The sequence below is a fragment of the Myotis daubentonii genome, chromosome 7 (assembly GCF_963259705.1).
Source record: "Myotis daubentonii chromosome 7, mMyoDau2.1, whole genome shotgun sequence".
NCBI classification, from domain to species: Eukaryota; Metazoa; Chordata; class Mammalia; order Chiroptera; family Vespertilionidae; genus Myotis; species Myotis daubentonii.
In genome coordinates this window covers 8312351-8332305 of record NC_081846.1, presented here as the reverse complement: position 1 = coordinate 8332305, position 19955 = coordinate 8312351, and the positions used below count along the sequence as shown (strand labels likewise).

The 19955-nt window shown below is 51.3% G+C and overlaps 1 protein-coding gene across 10 annotated transcripts in view; it reads left to right on the top strand.

Moving 5' to 3' along the window:
- The first annotated feature begins 385 nt into the window (after nt 1-385).
- SATB2 (SATB homeobox 2) overlaps nt 386-19955 on the top strand; it is a 184478-nt gene continuing 164908 nt past the window's right edge. For 2 of the 10 annotated variants that reach the window (XM_059702665.1, XM_059702657.1), the window contains exons 1-2: nt 6268-7640; nt 8908-9135. In XM_059702665.1, coding sequence (XP_059558648.1) covers nt 8967-9135 — 169 coding nt within the window. In that variant the 5' untranslated portion in view covers nt 6268-7640; nt 8908-8966. Of the gene's footprint in view, nt 402-465; nt 510-1508; nt 1526-2286; nt 2412-4291; nt 4586-6267; nt 7645-8907; nt 9136-9346; nt 9512-19955 lie in introns of those variants that run through there. The other 8 variants (XM_059702663.1, XM_059702661.1, XM_059702662.1 and 5 more) reach the window with 8 other exon arrangements.

Below are 19955 nucleotides of genomic sequence, written 5' to 3'. Positions count from 1 at the left end.
GCTTCCCTGGGAGTGACAAAGACGACTGTTCGGCAGCCAGAGGGCTTGTGAAACAAACTTCTTTCACACGCTCACACTTGCACGCGGCACACAGCCGCACACACCATGGCCGGTTTTTCAAAAATGTTGCTTCTGAATGAGAGAGAGAGGGAGAGAGAGAAGAGGGGCCAAGAGAAAGACTGGGAAACTCGAGCTTAGGTAACCAACAAACCCAATTACTAGGCTTTATTGATACTAAAAGGGAAAGTTCCCCTCGTAAAATTTCTCCCAGCTTATTAGTTACTTAAATCAGCCCCGGGGCTGGCAGAGCGACGCCCTGGGCACCCGCTGGAGGCTCCTGGAGGTGCAGGCGCGCCCCATCGGGACTGGGCACCGGGCAGAGGCGGGCGCAGCGGGCGGAGGTGAGCCACTGGGCAGGGCTGCCGGTCGGGCCCGCTGGGAGGAGGCTCCGTGGCCTGTGGATGTGAGAATTGGGAGACGAAGCGTCACCGCCACTGGCAAGGACGTGGGTGAGCAGGCCCGGGGCTGCGGAGCGCCCGACCCAGCGGGCTGGTGACAAGCCCGGGCCGCCTGAGTGTGGCCGCCGGGCACGGGACCACTGAGGGCCCCAGGCTGCTGTTCGCGTGGGGCTGGACCCCGGTGAGCGTGCACCTTTCTGGGTGCTTGTCCCTTTCAATAGCTGACAGTGTGTGTGTGTGGGGGGGGGGGGGGCGCCCGTGTGAACAGTTGAATTTATTTAAAATAAGCTCCCAATCGACCTACTGAGTCTTCGCAGCCCGACAGGGTGGCTCTGCAGCCCCGACAGCCCTGGCAGCGGGAGGTGATGCCCAGCGCAGCCAAGCGAGGCCGGCGCCCGGGCGGGGCGGGTCTGCGCCCCAGGACACGGCTGTCGCGCCGCCTGGGCCCGAGCCGGGGATCGGGCTTCCACCGACCGGGAGGGTGCGGCCCAGGGGGACCCAGGGCCCCGGCGAGCCTCCAGCCTCGGAAGCCCTTAGGCTCCCCGCCACCGCGTTCGGGTTCAGGCCGCCGGGCAGACCGACGGTGGCTCCGTCTGGCCCAGGGTCCCAGGGTCCCAGGAAGTGCCCGCGACCTGGGCTCCGGTGCGGGCTCCGCGGCGGGGCGAAGCCAGCGCGGGCCTCCCGGCTCGCCGGTCCCTGGAGGGTCGGCGCGGGGTGCGCACCGCAGGCTGGCCTGGCCGGAGTCTGGGGTGCGGGTGCGGTGCGGGCCTGGCGTTCCCAGGTGTCTTTTCCACTCCGAGGGGCGGGGGCGAGCGGAGGGCCCGGGCGTGCTGCCTGCCCCACGCATCGCACTTTTGGGGGGACGGCCGGGCTGCGTCCGGGGCCCGGGGCCCGCCCAGGCCCCGCCGCATCCCCGTCGGGTCCGAGGTGTCCAGGCGGCAGCAGGCGCGGCTTCGGGCGCGGCGGCGGAGCGGAGCGCAGGGCTGGGCCGCAGCCCACGCGGTGGCGCTGTCGGGAGCGGACGCCTGGGCTGAGCCGGGGACCCCGGCGGTGACCCGCGCTCGGGGGTGAGGGGCCGCGACGACGAGTCCAGGCCTCGGGATCTTCGCCGCCATCTAGGGCCCGGGGATGGGCGAGGGGACCGGCCCCCTCCACCTGGCGCGGTGCTTCCCGACGGAAAACGCGGCGGGGCTGGAGCGTGACTCCCGTTCCCACACCTCGCCCCCCGGTGGGGCGGGGGCCGCGGCCGCTCCTGCGGCGTTTCGTGTGCCGGCCCCTTTGCCTGGATCCCCAGGACGTTTAAAGCCGATTTCTGCGTTTGAAAAGCGAGGAGAGCGGGGCCGTCATTCTCTCGGGCGCCGCCGCTGCAGGACGCCTCGCTATTCCACTCCGGTCCGTGGAGAGGCTGCAGGAGCCGGAGTCCCGCGGGCGCGGTCGGAGCCGCTGGAGCTGTGCTCGGAGCCCCGCGGGCACTCCGCCTCCCCGGCCTCCCAGCCCGCGGCCCCGGCAGGCGCATCCCCACCGGAGGCCCGAGGCCTCCCCGGCCCCGAAACTCGTCCCTTCCCTTCCTCCCTCGCGCGGGCATCGCTCATCCCGGACGCGCGCGCTCAGCCCCTCCATCTGGGACCCCTGGGCGCCTGCGTCAGGCCTGTGCCCCCGGCCTCCCTGGGCCGCCGCCTCCCGGTGCTGGGCTCACTGGTCTGACCCGGACTAGTGGCCTTCCTCCCTCCCCAGTTAGCCGTCGCCCGGCGACTGGTGTCCGTCCGAGCGGCAGGGCTGGCTCCTTGGCGGATGGGAGGCCCTCCGCCGCCCCTGCCTAGGCGGCCCGACGGCTGCTCCCCGCTCCGCCCCCGCCCGGCCGCCGCGGGAGCCAGGAGTCATCTGTCTTGGCCGGGCGCGGGCTGGGGTTTGTCCTGCTCGGATGCCAAAGGGGGAAAGCGAGCGGAAAGCAGAGTAAGTGCCCCCCGCCCCCCGCGCTCGGGTCAGTTCCCAGACACCCCCGACCCGGCCGTCCAGGCTCCTTCCCCTCGGGGCGCGCTGGCCCCGGGCCTCGTCCACTTGGCGCGCGCCCTGGCCCACCCCACCCCGGCGCAGGGAAGTGGTCCTCGAACATGTGGGGCGCCCGACTCTCCAGGACAGTTCTCGGCGGAAATTGGCCGCTGAACTGGTGTTGGCTTCACGTGAATGAAGGCTTCCCTCCCGCCCCCTTCTGGCCCAGCAGAGCGAGCCCAGGGCCAGGTGGTGGTGGTGGTATGTGCGTGGGGGTGGGAGGCTGGTAGAGGCAGGCCGCGTGGGTACCTAGGAACCGTCCAAGGGTTTGGATGTCTCAGTTTCCCCCCTGAGAGCATGTGGGCGTGGGGGGGGGAGGGGGGAAGGACGTGGCCCAACTTGCCTGTGCTCTCAAGGGCAGTGCCTGGCCAGCAGGGCCTCTTGGCCTGGGGACCAGACTCGAAATCTAGGCGCCCTGGGACGGATGCTGGACCCTCGGAGGCCCGCGTGGCCCAGCGGGGAGCGGACGCCCGGGCTGGGCACCGGCGCGCTATTCCCGGGCAGTGGGGCCCATGCCGTCCCGCGTGGGCAGCGGGCCCCGGAGAAGGAAGGTTGGCCGGTTGGCCCCAGTGAGTGGCGAGCTAGCGCGGCAAAGCCTGGGCGTCCGGAGACGGAAATCGAGTGTTGTCATTAAAATGCAGGCCCTAGAAGGAAGGAGAAGGCCTGCGAAGAGCTAGAGAGAAAAGGGGGAGAACATGGACATAAGAAAAAACATGCATATTTAAGCCCAGCAAAAAAGATCCGTTGATTTTTAAAATAATAAATCTCAGTGATTGTGAAAGACAGGCGACCTTTGACTAAATGGCATGTGAAAAAAATTGGGAGTAGGGGGAAGAAGGGAAAATTTGAGTACATTCCCAACGACGAGTCAGTGAGAAGCAAGCGGAGAGATAACAATGCCCCCCACCCATGGGAACTCTAGGCTGTGAGTTCTGCAGCAAACTATCGGATAATGCACAGAAATGCATTTTGGGTCAAATTATTTTTTTTTTTTTAGAAAAGTAACTGAAACAATTTTTTTTCTTGAGTATGATTTTGTTTTTAAAATGTTAGGAAATAAACCACTTGAGGAATATGAAACGAAACCAAACAAAACTTGTAGAGTCATCATAATTTATTTACTGTTTTTAAAAAATAGAAAATCCTAATCAAAAGCAAAAATGTCATTTAAAATTTCTTATTGTCAAAATTAAACATGCTGGAAATAATTGCTTACTTCGATGATATAAGATCAATACAAAAACTGTTCAGTTTCAATCTAAAAGCTTATGCAATTTGAAACATAAAAGCCTTTATTAAGGACAAAACTCTAGGAGGGAATAAAACACACAGCAGACATATATCACGAAACTTCTAAAATTCTCATTTAAATCGAAAGATATTTGTAAAATGTGTTACTAAACATAAGTCTACATTCAAAACACATTTCTGGTAATCATTCATATTATTCGACATTTCCCTTTACGCTAAATGTAATTTTAAATAGTTGTTCTTTTCCCCAAAATGATATAAAAAATGGACAACAGAAAGCAGTGAATTTTGCTTTCAATAAAGAGAAAGCAATGAATTTAAAAGGGTGTGCGGAACCTGAAAACAAACCAGCCGCAATGTACATTTAATTGTACATAATTGTATACTTTATTTAAATCGCCCTTCTCGGGAGTTTAATAATTTAGAATCAATAGTTCCCCTTCAAAGCATAATAAAATATTTACACTGTATAAAATATTAACCGATTAACCACAGGGCTGTGTTGTTCATAAAAGTGTGACTGAAGTCCTGCAATCATGCTGTTGACACAAGCCTGTGAGGTTAGGGAAGTGATCCTTCGCAAAATGTAAATGACCCTCCGGCAGTGGCGTTTGTAAAATAGCTCATTAATGACTTAAGATTGAATCGCTCCAACCATTCGCATCATCAGATATAATAATAGTGACGAATCAGACAGGAACGATCCGATCCTGGCTAACCCACTTGCATTTCCTTCCCTCCCCAGAAGTCCTGAAGACCTAATATCACCAATTCTTCCAAGTTCCTGGGCCCGGATCCCGAGGAGGATCCCGCAGTTCAGGACCCAGGTAAGGAAAGAAACAGCATTACTGTCGTCGCGGGGATGTGAAATGGAAATGCGCCTTTCACCATTTTGAAAGCAGGCTCAAACTTGGACGGCGGTCGTTGCTTTTTGCAACACCCCCTTCCCATTCAGGCGGGATAGGTATATAAAGAAGAAAGTCTGTCGATCAAACTTACAGTTTGCTTCTCTGCAGCCCCCAAACCCTTCCAGCTACCACCACGAGTAGATTTACTTGAGCCACTTTTTTTTTTTTCTTCCTCGCCGACGTGAAGGGTGCGTTTTCTCTAACCGGTGCGTTTGGGGTGGGATTTAAGGAATAAAAAATGGGGAAAAGAAAACGCTGCCTAAAACTCCCAGGGTGGCTCCCCGCAGGTTTGCGGCCCCGCCGGCTTCCCTTCCCGGCAGGGCTCCGGCCGCCCCGGGAGTCGCCTCGGGCTTCTTGGAAACTGGGCGGGCGGCGCCTGGGTGCGGGGCTCTCGGGGATCCGGGCGCCAAGACTCCGGCCGGGGGCAGGTTTCGCTTCGACCGTCCTTTCTGCTCCAGAGGCTCCCCCTACTTTTTAGGGGATGGCCGTGCGCACGCCGTCCACCGGGCGGTGGGTGCGGCGAGGGGACCTCGGCCAGGCCCCGGACGAGGCTGGCAAGACTTGCCGTGGTGCGTGCGCGGGTGCAGAGAATTTCCAGGATCACCCCCGAGAGCGTTTCCCAAAACCGACTTTAGTTTGGCCCTCTGGCGCCGCCGTACAGTCAGCACTTCTTAAGGGGGACCGGTGGCTTGGGCAGCTGGGTGTGGGGAGTCCTCGGGTCCTGGGGATCAGGGGGAGCCAAGGTGTGCAGGAGGGAGGAAAGGTGCGGACAGCTGAGGGGGTCTTCATTGGCCTCCAGGCCAGAGGGTCGCGTCCACGCGTCCCGCCCCCGATCCGGCCCGCGAGTGTCAGCCAGCGCCCTAGGCACCTGGCGGGGGGCCCCGGCTCTTGCCCACGTGCTTTTCTTTAAGGAGGTTGCGCGCCCAAGCGGGACCTCAGGGACAAAAGCGCGGCCGGAGCCCGGCCGGCTCGGCGAATGCCCGCGCCACCTTAAATGAGCGCCGCGGCGGGAGCCGGAGCCGGGCTGCGGAGGGCTGCTGCCGCGGCAAGCGGCAAAAGTTTGGGGCTGAGCGACGCCTTCGCCGGACCCGCTGGAGACGCCCCCCGCGGCCCCCCGGGAACCGAGAGGCTAGGTCCTCACTGCCCAGCTCGGCCGGCGCTCGCAGCCCGGGGCCCGCGCCGCTGGAGGTCCCCGGAGTTCCAGCCCCGCAGCCGGGGGTCGGGCGGCCCCGTCGCCCTCGCTGCCACCGCGGCACGGCCTCCGGGGGGCTCGGGTGGCACCGATCGAGATGTCGCCGGCGCAGCGAGCGCTCCAGGGACTTCGTCCAGGGATGCTCCCGGCTCTGCGCCCCGCACACAGCTCTCTCTCCTGTGCCACCCACGGCTCGGCGGGCAGTGCCAGCGCTCCTGCCATTTGGGACACCCGGGCCATTGTTCTGGACCCGCGATCGTGCCAGCTCTGAGGGCGCAGCGGCCTTCTCCGCGCGCGCGGCGGGCCCGGCCAGGCGGCTCCGCGCCGAGGGGGAGCTCGCAGGCTCCGCGAAAAGTTGCTCGGAGGGGCGGAGGCGGTGGGTGGTGGGCGGAGGCGGGGGGTGGGGGAGGCGGTAGCCCTCCTATCGCCGAAGTCGAAAGTACTCGGCGCAGCGAGCCGGACCCGGAGCCCAGGCGGCCGTGGCCACCTCCCGCGCGCCTGTCTGCGCCTCCGCGGGGAGACCAGGCAACCAGCGCCAGCCCGGTCGTTGCCGCCTCCGCGCCGGGACGAGCGCGCCTCGGGGCTGGGAGAGGCAGCCGCACCCTGGACTCGCCGCGAGGAGGAGGAGGAGCAGACCCCGCGCCCCGGCGCCCGCTGCGCCCGGGAGCACCCGCCGCTCGCGCGGCACTCGGTCCTCGGTCCTCCGCCGCCCCGCGCGCGCGGTCCCTGCCACACGGCTTGCCCACCGCCGCCTCTCCGCTTCCTCCTCCTCCCTCTTCCCGGCCTCCCACCCGCCCCGCGCCAGTCCCTCTACCTCCGCCGCAGCCCCGCCGCCGTTGGGTCGCTCGGCTCCCGGCGATTGATTGATTGATGTTTAATTTCCTGCCAGGCGGGGCCCCCCTCCCCCGGCCACCTCCCCCGCCCTCCTCCCCGCCCCCCACTCGCCGCTCTCGCGGCGGTGGACCAGTCTGGCTTGGGTTTAGATCGTTCCCCCCCCACCCCCATCCCGAAATCATCCAGAGACGTCTCCCGCCCCCACCCCAAATTATTATTTTGAAGGCGCTAGATCTGGGGACGGGGAGGGGGAGGGGGAGAAATCGGAAACCGAGGACAACCCAAAAGGACTCACTTTGCCTGATGACTCAACGCAACTAATAATCATCTCCCTCTCAGTGCGTCTCTCTCTGCGGCTTGTCAGGGAGTCTGGCTCCGGCTGCTGGCGGCGGCGGCCCGGAGCGGAGAGGCTGGAGGTGACAGCTCGGGCGGCCACCGCGCTCTCTCCCGTGCGCGGCCCCGGCTCCCTGCGCCGCCTCGGCTCCCGGTGGCACCGGCCCTGGGGCTCCGGCCGCGCCTCCTCGCGAGCTAGCAGCCCGGTGGAGCGGCAGCCCGGCCCGCCTCCGGGTCCCCAGCGCTTGCTCTCCGGAACCGGTCTCCTCCGCGGAGGTGCGAAGGGCTCTCTCTGCCTCGTCTCTGCTCCCCTCCTCTGAGGCCCCCTCCCCCGCTCGCTCGGTGCCCCTTCGGAGGAGCCTCCTTTCCCTCCCACCTCCCCTCCCCTTCCCCCCCAGTCATCCTCATCATAACTACCATCTCCGCGCTAGAAGGCACCCTGACCCGGGACCGTGCGCGGTGGGACCCGGGGCGGAGGCGAGGGGAAGCAGGGAGAGGAAGGCAGCCCCGGACTGCACTGCGAGGCGAAGCAGCAGAAACTTTCCACCCTGGAGTCTCTACTTTTGCTCCATGGACAGAGCCCCAGCCAGCCGAGCTACAGACAGACCGTGAGCAGTAAGTACGTGGCCGGGACTCCCGCGCCGCGTCTGGAGTTGGGGAAACCCGGCTCGGGCTCCATTCCCTGCCCGCCGCGCAGCCTCGGGCCGGGGAGCACTAGCCCCGGGAGTGCGGGCGAAGTCTCTGACCGCAGCCCTGGGGCTCCGTCCCTGCGGCGCGGGCAGGTCCCCTCTCCCCTCCCCGCGGCCGCCCCCGCCTTGTCTAGGGGAGCCGGGCGCAGTGGCTGCTCCTGCGGCCGGAGCGCTGGAGAGGATGCCCGGCGCACTCCGCGGTGCCCCGCTCCTGCTTCTCGGGGTGTCGCGACAGCGTGGTGACATTTCATCAGGTGTCTCCTTCTCCTCCGCCGCCGCCCCCCCCCAAAAAATCCAGGGGTGCCGAGATCTGTGGGTTCCCCGAGGAGAGCGCTGCCAGTCAAGCGACCCGGAGGAAAACTTTTTTGGAGAGATTTAAACATGGGGTTGATCAAGTCTCGCCCTGGCTGCACTAATTTAAATGCTTTTATTTTTATTTATTTTTGTTTTTTGCTTTTGGATGTTATGCTGAAGAGCTTTTAAAAAAATCACATGGGATCGTTCGAAGATAAGAAAGTTCCAACATAACAACAATTGTAGCCCCGCCCTGGGGATGAAGGTTGTTGGGGGTTATTCAGAGGAACACCTCCAAATGTTTCTGGATGCTTCTGACTGTGAAATGAGGGTTGATTTTGTGCAAAGTGTGTGCACGCGCTTCGAGCCTCAGGGAAGGTAACACGCAGGGGTTCAGGGCTCCTGTCGCCAGGCCTTCGGCTCCTGCCCAGGAACAGCGCCTTCACCGTGTGGTTCCTTTGGTGTCTTATAGGCTGTGCGCGTCCCCCCCCCCCCCCTCCCCCGCAGTGAGTCGGTGGGATGCCTTTCTAGGAAGTTCACTTTGCCCACAACCCCGACCCGCGACGGCGGAGCTGTGGCACCCGGGACAGTGGATGCCAACCCCTTCCAAGGGGCCGCTGCTTCGGGGCGCCCCTGGCGGGGGCCCCCGACGGGTCCGTGGGGGCCTCTTCCTGGGCAGCAGCGCCGGGTGGGGTGGCGTCGCAGCCCTCCGAGCCCCGGGGCTCCTTCGGGCGAGAGGCTGGCACTGGCTTCCCGGCCCGGGCCCGGGCCGCGTGGGAGGAAGTTTGTGTGGCTGTGGCGCGTCGCTTTGCCACTGGCCTGAACGTCTATCACGTGTGTGAGCGGTTTTCCCTCTTTTTCTCTTCCCTCCCCCGTCCCTCCCCCCGCCCCCTCCCTAGGTCCCTGCGCGTTTTATTGCGACCTGCCCGTGGGAACTCTGTCTCCGAGCCGGAGCAGCATGGAGCGGCGGAGCGAGAGCCCGTGTCTGCGGGACAGCCCCGACCGGCGCAGCGGCAGCCCCGACGTCAAGGGGCCTCCCCCGGTGAAGGTGGCGCGGCTGGAGCAGAACGGCAGCCCCATGGGAGCCCGCGGGAGGCCCAACGGCGCCGTGGCCAAGGCCGTGGGAGGTAACAGCCCGCGCGCGGAGGGAGGCGGCGGCCCGCGGCGGCGGCGGCGGGCGCGGGGATGGGGGCCCGGGCCAGGCCGGGGTTCAGGTGCCCCGGGCTCCTGCCGGTGTAGGGTTACAGGAAGTGGCCGCCAGGTCGCCAGATAAGGCCCCGTGGCCTCTCCTCTGCCACTGGTAGCTTCCTCTCCAGCTCAGCCCAGAAAGCGCTTTCCCCAGGGGGTGGCATTTTTTGGGCACGTTGCCACTCCCTGTGCGCTGAGGTGTTGGCAGGTTTATGTCACAGCCAGCTAACTGTTTCTAGCTTTTCCTCGAGAGCTTTTTAGGGATTTCACTCTGTTGCCTGGCCTCCCAGTGTCGGTGGCAGGGATGAAGTTCAGGTACGTTCGCTCTTGGGGGGCTAGTGTTCCATGCTCCCTCCGGGGCCGGAGCATGAGCGTCAGGAGGGTTGTTACTTCATAGATGGGCTTGGAGACCAGTGAGTAACAACTGGGGGCCTTCCCAGCCACCTTTGCAGTGTGAAATAAAGAACCAGGCATCCATCAGGCCCTTAGCGGCTTTAATGCTACTGTTTCCTATAGAGTCATGCGTTCGTAACTTCGTTAGGAATTAGAGCACAATAGGTAAAATAGCATAGTAGCCTTATTTCCTTTCCAGGAATTCAATATTATTAAAAATAATCTTTTGTAGTTTTTTTTTTTTTTTTACTACTTAGCTACCTTTTTTTAAAGTGGTTAGGAAAAGTAATTTTATAAAATGAAGATGTGCAAGGAATTGATGCATTACTCAAATATTTTGAGGTTTATGTGCCATTTGCCCGTTGTTTTTTTTAGAAATAAAATGCAGGTTTCTCCATGGTATGCAGTTTTATTGTGTTTGGGATAAGTGACTTTTAACTTTTTTGCTTCTAAAGTTTTTCTTTGTCCTAAAATTTTCAGCAGTAGCCCATTTAATATAATTCTTTATATTAGCCTGTTGTAATGTTACAAACCCCTGGCAAAACTTAGTGATAAGCTCCATCCCTAGGTTCTAAATAGCCATAGTATGTATTTTGAAGTAATTATTTAACATGTTCACTCCCCTTTAAAGAGTTAAATACAGGCATTTTATAAAGTAACAGGGTTTTATTTTGATTTTGCTATTACTGTCTTCATGGTAGACACTCAGGAAGGTTTGCTTTAGATCCTTATATTAATCATCTCCTTTGAGAATCGCTCATTCTCACAATTTTTAAAGCTTTAAAAATTAATTGGCTATAGATTGTAGCTTACATATCTTCCATGTTAGGGGCTTGAAGACATACTTTAATGAAGCAAAAGAAAAGTTGATAGCTCTGTGACCCACTTTTAAAAGTGGTATTTATTAATGTTCTGTCTTGAGCCTGGAGCAATAAGTTTTGACTTTTTTGTATCCTTTTTTAAATATATGCATGTAAGAAAGAAAAATATATAGTGACTATGTTGGATGATATGATATGCGCTGATAATGCTTGATTAAAAAACTCTTAGAAATCCTTGGAGGTTTGTTCTCAAAGTGGCCTTATGCATAGAGAAAAAACATAGACTTGAAATTTTGCTTTCTTTCTGAAGACCTAGAAAAAGTCACTAAATTGAGAGACGTTTCTAAATATTTTTGAATATAATTGTTAACAATTGTGCTTTTCTAAAACAAATTTTATTTATATCATATTGAACTGTGAAAGACACAGCCTAATTTTGATAACCAGGGCTACCTTTAGTGTACAATAGTAGTTGCTTTTCATGTTTTTTTGAAACTATAATTAACATTTGACTACTTATTATAAATTTGATATAAAGTAAAATTATTAAGTCTTGGTGATGCATAATGGATTTGTTTCAACAAACTACTTTTGTCACTTTATCTGAGCTTTAGCTTCATTTAGTAATAGCAAAGATCTTACTGGCTGCTCCCAAACTGAAAATAAAGATGACATTATTTTGTCTCAACAATTACCATTTATAATACTTAATAGCAAAGTGGTTTAAATAGTTTACACATGGTGGATTTTTAAAGATTTTTAAAAAAGAAAAATTTTACTCTATATAGCATAATAGGGTGGAAAGATTTTAATTTAGAAAGCTTTAAAATGTAACAACTAGAACATAAAATTTCAATAATACAAAGTTTTCTTATTGAATGTTAATGATTATGTTAGGGATTTACATTTATATACAGTAGTTTCCAAATGTGCATTGAAATGTTAATAATTTCATTTTCTTGTAACTTTTAATCAGGCACAGATTGGAGAAAAGCAAAGCTTTTAAAAATGCACATTCTAAATTTTAAAAAATGCTTAAAATATATTTCTATTTAGCAGGTTTTTATACTTCAAAGACTTACATTTTGGAGCATAGTGTAAATAAAAACCAGATTATATTTCTATCACGCTACCTCCTTTTGTTTAAATTTTCTTTTTGAAGCAATATAATAAGTATAGACAACTACAGAAATATACCTCTGCGTTGTTATTACAATTTTCAGGTATAGTGCAGTCTTGTAGATGTTGAAAAGGTTGCTATAATAATGACTATAATAATATGTTTTAAAAATAGAGCTCAGTTTGGGAGGTTGTATTTGTTAATCTTTAGTGATGTTAGGGGGAGCTCCCCCCTAAAAATAGCAGAAATTATTGTTAATTGTTAATTATTGTTAATTGTTCATTGATAAAATGGCAGTTTATCTTACTGCTTTGATAAACAGTGAGTGGATAAATGTTTCTGAGTGCATTGGTTGCGACAGTAAAATTTTTTTTATTTTTTTGTTATTCTACTTTTTGAGGGGGGGGGTGTTTGCTTTATTTTAGTGTCTGGCTTTTCACTAGTTGAGGTGGTAGATACACTCTCACAGTTTTAATAGAGGACTTTAAGTTCGTGCATTGTTTACAATGTGGTTAGCTTCAGAAGACTATAAGAAAGGGGTCAGTTTTACTTTGTCTTTTCAACACTTTCTAGGGTGTTTTTGCTCTTATCTGAGCGGTGTTTTAAAGCACGTATGTAGTAAAATATACGTGCTCAGATGTGTATGACAGTCAGCTTTTATCGAAGGTCCTCAGGAAGGAAAAAAACAGGCTAATATCTCTTTAAAAAACATATGAAGGCCGGGAGAGAGTTTAGAGCAGGCAAGAGCACCGTGGTGTTGACAGCTTTATGTCCCTGCTGGGTAACATTCACTTACCCGAATTGGCGTTCCTTGTCAGCTAGTAATTCACTCCATAAGGATTCTGAAAAAGGATGATTAATGGTGGGGAAATTTATATTTGTAAAATTGGTGATTAAAACTTACAGATCTATTGGAAGATTTAGGAAAAGCAAAGGTTATTTAAAAGATGACAAAAATAAGAATCAGGTGATCCTTTCTACCACCATTAGCATAAGTACCTGCAGTGCTCTGCTACATGTAACCCTTCAGCCACGCAGCCTGCAGCATAAACCGAAAGTGATGCCCACCTAGTGCCCAGGCCAGCCGGGCGCTCTCTCCTCCTGGCCGGAGAGCCACTGGCCCGCCGGGCGGGAGTAGCACTAATTGACGGCGCTTCATTCATTGTCCACAGAAGCAGTTTCATTTTTTACTGTTTGGATTCAGGAAGAACTTCCAGACAGCTTTATTTAAACTGAATGAACCGTGCTGGAGTCGACCAGATGGTGTATTTGCTGATAGGAGGCATGGAACATCAGACATCTTTTTGAGATTTTTTCATGTTCCTGTGACTTCTGATGCTTTCTTTGGGGTTCAGTGTTCTAGATTTTAGGGGGAAGTGTTTAAGCACTGGGAATATCTTTTAGAGATATTTGCTTTTGTGGGGGGGGGGGCAGGGGAAGAGAATTCGTTTATAGTATAATTTCATTTTGCTAAAGAATCATGTGTTGAAGCTATCTGAGGACTAGTTGGCCGGAAGTAGACCTACTCTTCTTGCTGTCAGGCAGCCCTGTCAAGAATATAACTGTCTTGTTGCAAAGGAGACAAAAAGTGATTATTCACCTTCACATGGGAGAGCAAATGCGATCAGTGTTGTTGGGCAGGGCCACACCGAGAGCTGAACATGGTCTAATTGTCTACATGGGGACCATTCCCTTTTCCATGGGAAGTAAGAGACACGCAGCCCAGGTTGGGAGCAGTCAGCATATTAGCAGTGGTAGAGAGGCACCTTCCTGTTTGAAGGGAGTGCAGATATGAAAGGGTATAGATATTGACGGATTGAAATGCATTAAATACATTAGAAACGGAGAAACATATTGTCAACATGGGAAAAATAGAGCAAACGTTACATTCGTTTTAACCAAGGATAGATACCAGTGTGCTTGTAGGGAGGACTCATGGCTTCCAAAGAGAAAAGATGGTCTTTCCCTCTCCCACTCCACTTTTTTTTTTTTTTTAAGGGTTTTATGTCTTTTAAATAGAATGAACTTAGGTGTTGGGGTCATCCAGCCACCGAGCGTGTCCTCTGTAGTTTTGCTGAGGTAGAAAAATAGCCCTTCTCGAAAGTGTTTTTAGTCCGTGGCCTGTTATTAAAATAAAGATATACTTGGTTAAAAAAAAATCTATGCCGTGGAACATACACATTAAACAGAACATAGGGTATCCGCCCCTCAAAGTCCTGAGCATAATATGATGTTTCAAGTAATTTTGGAAGCTCTATGTTCCATCCGCAGAAACCCACTGACCAGTCTATATTCAAATCATCTGCAGGGAAATGTGTGCGTGCGTGCGTGTGCGTGCGTGCGTGTGTGTGTGTGCGTGTGGTGTGTGTGTGTGTGTGTTGGGACTGTACAGAGGCCTGGAGGCGTTCTGTTCTTTAACCCTCATAGAAGGCAAGCAGCATCACCCTTCCCCAGGGATGTGACCAAATCAGTCTCTACACCTAGGAGTCCTGGGCTAAGTCTTCTTTGTTTTTTTGACTATATCTGTGGGGAAGGAAACAGACTGATCATCATTTATTATATTAGCTCTTTAAGAATATGGATGAGTTATCTTAAGAATATGGAAATCAGTTATATTCTAGGTAATTAGTTGGTCATTTTTTGGTATATCTGGTAAACAGTCAGGTTTGGTGGTTACACTTTGACAATTAAAAACCCTTCTTCTCCCTTTTCTTCTTTCTTTCTTTTTTTTTCTTTCTTCTCCTTTTAAAGAATTCAGTGTAGGAACAGTTTATGTGTATATATCAGAAAGACATTAGATTACTCGGGCTAGGTGAATTTCAAATTGTAGTATTTTCTTTGGTCTTTTTAGAGATTTTGGGTTTCTGTTGAGATGAAACTGGCCCATTTTCTCACTATTAAAAAAGTTTCTTATAGCTAATAATCTCACATTTGGGTGCATACAACATGCGCACAGTTTGTTATATTTCGGGAAATTTAAACTTTATCCTACATAGCATGTAAATAAATAAGAAGTCCTTTATATTCTTTTACTTAATAAGTAGTCTTTTTTTAAAACCTATATAACTAATGTATGATAACATAGTAGTTTTTACTCTCTTCCTTACATGAATGCTAAGATACAAAGGCATTTTGGAACACATTTAAAGATGAAGCATTTGACAAAAGTTGTATGTGTAACAGTTTGTCAGTGAAAAGTGACAAGTGGGAAATGACAAATGAAATGCTGGCATCGTCACTCTTTATTTTGATAAAAATGTCTCAATTTGCAGTGATATAATACTGTTTCGTATTATTCCATGAGTTGTGTGAGATGCATCAGGGAAATTTAGATTTTTGTGAACGGAAAATTAGCAGCAAAACTCTCTTTTCAGAAGCTTTGGCAGCAAGTTCCTCCTCCCCCAGCTCCCCAAGAATAAGAACAGCAGTGAAATGTTGGATCTAACCCATACATTTTAACTCGTTATTTTTTGAGAGAGAGAGAGAGAGAGAGAGAGAGAGAGAGAGAGAGAGAGAGAGAGAGAAGGAAAACTGAAAAATGGTTTCAAGTAGGAGACCTTTAAGCCTAGCTGGAAAAAAATGAAGAAGAGAGTTTGTCTTTTAGTTTTCATTCTTCTCCTTAGAGCAGCTTGGAAATAAGTGATTTCCCCCTGCTGGCTTGGACTGTGTGGAGCCTTTCTCACTTCCAGTCCCCACTGCTCTTCAGCATTAATTCAGGGCGCCAGGAAGGAGAGCTGTGCATGCCCTTGATCTTAAAAGTGCAATGGAGGCTTGAAAATCGTCTATGTGCTAAAAGTGGGGTTTTTATATACAAAAGATTCATCACCCTACTGCTTACAGGCAAAGTGATAGATATTTCAAGTCAAAGGGGAGGGCCCTGCGGTCTGAGTTAAAACGAAAGCCAGGTGAGGACTTACAGAACCCCCCAAAGGCCGGCCAGCCTCCACACTGTGCCGTTTCTGAAGGCAGGTCGCTGCCCTTACTGTCAGTGATCAGCCACACATTTATTTTCTTCTTTTACATGAAACAAGCCCCATGGCACTTCATGCCGCACGGTGTTTACGTAAAAATGTTCCATGGTGGGGTTTTCAAAATCACGGAGCTCTATAGGGTTCTTGTTTTGTTTTGAAGTAACTGAGCTGTTTTGCTGTTTAATAGCGAGGCACTTAAAAACGGTGACAGAACCACCGTAGCGAAGTGGCAGGGGAAGGCTGCATCAGAAACGGTCTTCGATAACTGATGTCCTTTGCTCCTCATTTGCAAAGTTCTTCTTATTCCAGATTTTTAAAAAATTCTAGGTAAAAATGACTGTATGTGGAGTAAATTGTGCCTTAGACATACTAAGCCAGTTGGGTTTATGGCATTTATTTTTTCCATTTTGTAAGTGATGTGTACACGTATAAACCAGTGAGCGTAATCATTACTAGTGTGACAAATACTTAAAGAAAAAAGCATGAATAGAAATTCAAGAATTTGAACCTTGAAATAAAGTTTTCCACAAAATATGCCAGTCCTATCCTGTAGTAAGAATAAGCTTTCCGTGTGGTTCTGACACCGTAGGATAAGACAACTGCGGGAAGTACTGAATTTCAAGTACAGTTGCTTCCGATATTATTACTAGTTGCTGGTGTGTCAGGCAAATTTGGTTCTGCCCGTAACACGTTGCCTTATCTTCGGAATGGAGAACTGTCTTAGCACAGTGGGTTAGTGAACGGTAGCCCGACATGACAACCAAGATCAAAAAGTGAAGGGGAAGCACTGCCATTTATTAAAAATGTGCATTTCCCACCAGCCCGTGGGGCGTCCACGGAGGGTGGCGCGGTGACTGAAGCGTGCACAGCGCTCAGTGGCTCCCTTGGTTTTGCGGAAGGTTTGCACAGGTGTGAGAAGTAGTGACAGAGACTCTGGTTAAAGCAAGTGTTTTCCAAAGAGGGGATGTCTATTTTCTATAGAAACAGTTTGAATTTCATTATATTGAGCACAGATACCTCTTTTTCTTTCTTTTAAAAATGTCTGCAAGTTGTCTTTGTATTTGGTTGGAAAGTAAGGGTATCAGGGTATGTGTGTTGTTGTTTTTTTAAATATAACCGAATAAGATTGATTTTCAAATTTCCTTCTTTCCCATATTAAAATTGGATACTTTTATTGCATGTGTTCCAATTATTTACACATGGAAGGGAAGGCAAAATTGCTAGCTTCGTAGGGAAAGGCATTCATCTCAAAATTCTTTAAATAGCCATGTTTTCAAAATATTTTTTTGGGGGGGCGGGGTTCACAGAGCAAGAACTTTTCTTTGTCATCATCCAAAGAAGCTAAGAGAGCAGCATGATAAATGCCTCTGTAAGTGTCGTAGTAAAAGAAAATGACTTGCCTTGCGAGGCAGGGGAGAGTTTATGTTGTTTTGGACCCATTTCCCGAGCAGTGATCGAAAACAGATTACAATAACAATTATACAGTGGGAAGATGCAATATCCATTTCTGTTTTAATTGAGTGAAAGAATAATAAAAACATCATTAAGAAGAATGAGGTGGACCTGTCACACAGTGTACACATCCCGAGTCCTGAGGAAGATGCAGAATAACCAGAGTGCCTCCCACGGACTTCGCTGGGCTTTTGCCCTAAAAGCTGTCTGGGGGAGGACCCCTTGGTTCTTGCTCCTCCCTGGGAAGTTGGGAGAGGAGGGAGCCCGGGGGAGGCGGTTGCTTGGGAGATATTAAAAGCGCTCCTTGATTGCCAGCCTATGGACCAGGAGGTCACGGTTCGATTCCCGGTCAGGGCACAGGCCCAGCCTGCAGGCTCGGTCCCCAGTGTGGGGCGTGCAGGAGGCAGCCAGTTGATGATTCTCTCTCATCATTGATGTTTCTGTTCTCTTTCACTCTCCCTTCCTCTCTGAAATCAATCATTATCTATATATACACAGTGCTCATTGATTTTTGTTTTCATATACATCGCATTTTCTTATATTCTGCCTGAGGTGTAACTGTCTCCTCTTTTTTTTTTTAACCTTTGTCAATGGAAGTTAGAAGTAATGACTGTCCCTCTTGTTATAGAGCCCTGCCCGGGAAAGGGGAGGTGTGGTCCCTGGGCCTGTTGCTCCTCCTCTGGACGCCATAACCAGGCTGACGGGGAGGGAGAGAGTGAAGGCGAATAATGAGCACCCTTATTACTTCTTGGCACACTAGGGGCTGTGGGGGACCCCGAGTTTCCACGTGCACTATCCCCTGACACTCAGGTACACAGACTCTCACCAGAGATGCAGGGCCTCTGGCTTCCATCTGCATCACCGGGACCGGGACCGGTGAACCCAGGATCCTCCACGTCGCTGAGCCTCCGGCCTCCTTGCCCGAGTGGGAGGGGAGCTTTCAGCAACGTGGAGGCGGCCCTGCGGCCCCAGCCAGCACCAGTGGCCGGTGCCCTTTCCCTCGAGGCTGTGTGTCTGACTCTGTCCATAGACACTGAGCGGCCGCAGCTTGCGGGTGACAGTGGTGAGCCCAGACAGTGGAGTTCACCTCTGCTGGTTGTGGAGTTACTGAAACCGCAGCTAATGCTGGCGATCCAGGCAGCAGGAGCCCTGGGTTGGAGTCTGTGGACAGTTATTGGAGAAGCGGGCTGTGCTCTGTGGGAAGAGTTGTCTCGGGGTCTGTATTTACAAAGCTTTCTGAGCGTGGCAGGAGGAAAGGGATGAGATAGGCAGTGAGCCCTTCCCGGCGGGGTCCCGAGCACCGTCCGCCTCCCAGTGGAACTGCTCAAAAGGCTTAAAACATGCAGTTCCGAGAGCCTAGTTAATAGTGCTTTCATTAAAAACTTTTGTCCGCAAAGGGTTTTTTTCAGTTTTAACATTTACATAACCTAACAGCGTTGACGAATGCCATGAGCTTTAAGGGTCTTTTAGTGGTTCTGTTTTTTCTGGACCTTACAATTTAAACCTAAACATTAATTCTGGGTGGAACTTGGCATCGTGTCTTCTTGCCTTGGAGGGAATTTTTGTTCTACAATAAAAAAAAAGTATTTTTTTTTTTCATACAGTCACCTTCTCCATGTCTCCCCTCCTCCAAGTAAATAGCAGCTAAATAGTCAAAGGTTTTAAAAGGGCTTATTTAGTTCAAAAGAGGGAGTGATTATTTTAGGTGAATTTAACAATTTTCCATTAGTTCACATTGCAAACTAGTGTTTTTGATATGAACAAGAGAGATCGGTGAGGCTGATAATGCAATGAAAATATTTTTCCTCTCTCTCTCTCTCTCTGTCTCATATACTAAAGTCATGTGGTAAAATTTTTTTATAACATTATATTTCATGACCCTTGAAACTTATAAATCAGTTGCTTGTTTTCTTCATTAGAAGCTGGGAGACATACAAAATTAGTTTACATCAACTGGAATTATAACGCTGACTGGAAGGAAAGGAGTTGGAATCTCACTTTTAAGTAATAAAGTGACTATTTCCCAGTATTAGTTATTTTGGAAAACATACTTACATTAGGATTCTTAAGATGATCTTTTCTAGATGTCAGTGTTATGTTAAAGTTAAATTACTATAGTAATCTGATGACAAGGTCATTGTGAAATTAAGAAACCAGTGCAGAAGCCCAGCAGTGATAAATTACCATCACTTGATAACCAGAAAGTGTTGGGTATGCTGGTGAGGGGTACGTTCCTGGAGAAAGGCGTCCACGGAGGATGGGGCTAAGCGTGGGTACCCCCCCCCCCCCCCCCGCCCCAAGCTTTGCCCGCTTTCAGCTGACAACGCTCCATTCAGACCAGGTTTTGCCCTATAGGTTTGGCAGATATGGTCTTAGAAGACTAAACCCCCTTTACTGTTACTGAGGACGTATGAGAGGAGCAAATTGTTCTCTGAAGGGGAAGTTATTACACATTTAAGACCCAAGTAAATGTACTTGACGGGTAAATAAGGCGATCCTGGTTTCTTTTTTCTTTTCAAATGAATCGCCAGGTAACATTGAGAGAAACTGACTCTATTTACAGGCCCGTTCATATCGTCAGTTTGAGCCTTAAGCACATTTTTACGGCTAACTTATAAATCTCCCTAAACTGGAGCTCACCACTGAAAGCCTGCCAATCCGTCACAAATGGCCATTAGTTCCCCAGGGAGTTCCAGGAGGAGAAAGAACTGCAGGCAAACGCTGCGACTCCAGGAAGAGCCATTCTGCTGCACGTGTATTTTTTTTTTTTTTTTTTCTTGCTGTCGTGGCCCGACTGTCTGGGGACCCACCTGCGCGCTCAGGGTGGATACGGTGCGTTCTCCCGTGGAAACCCACAGAAGCCCAATTAGCACAGGGCCAGAGTGTAAATGCACCTCTTCTCACACTGTTCCAAGGGTTAGTGGAATACAAGCTGCAAAGTAATTCCCCTTGGCCCCCCAATAAAAGGATTTATAGCAGAATAATTCTCAGCTTCATAATGG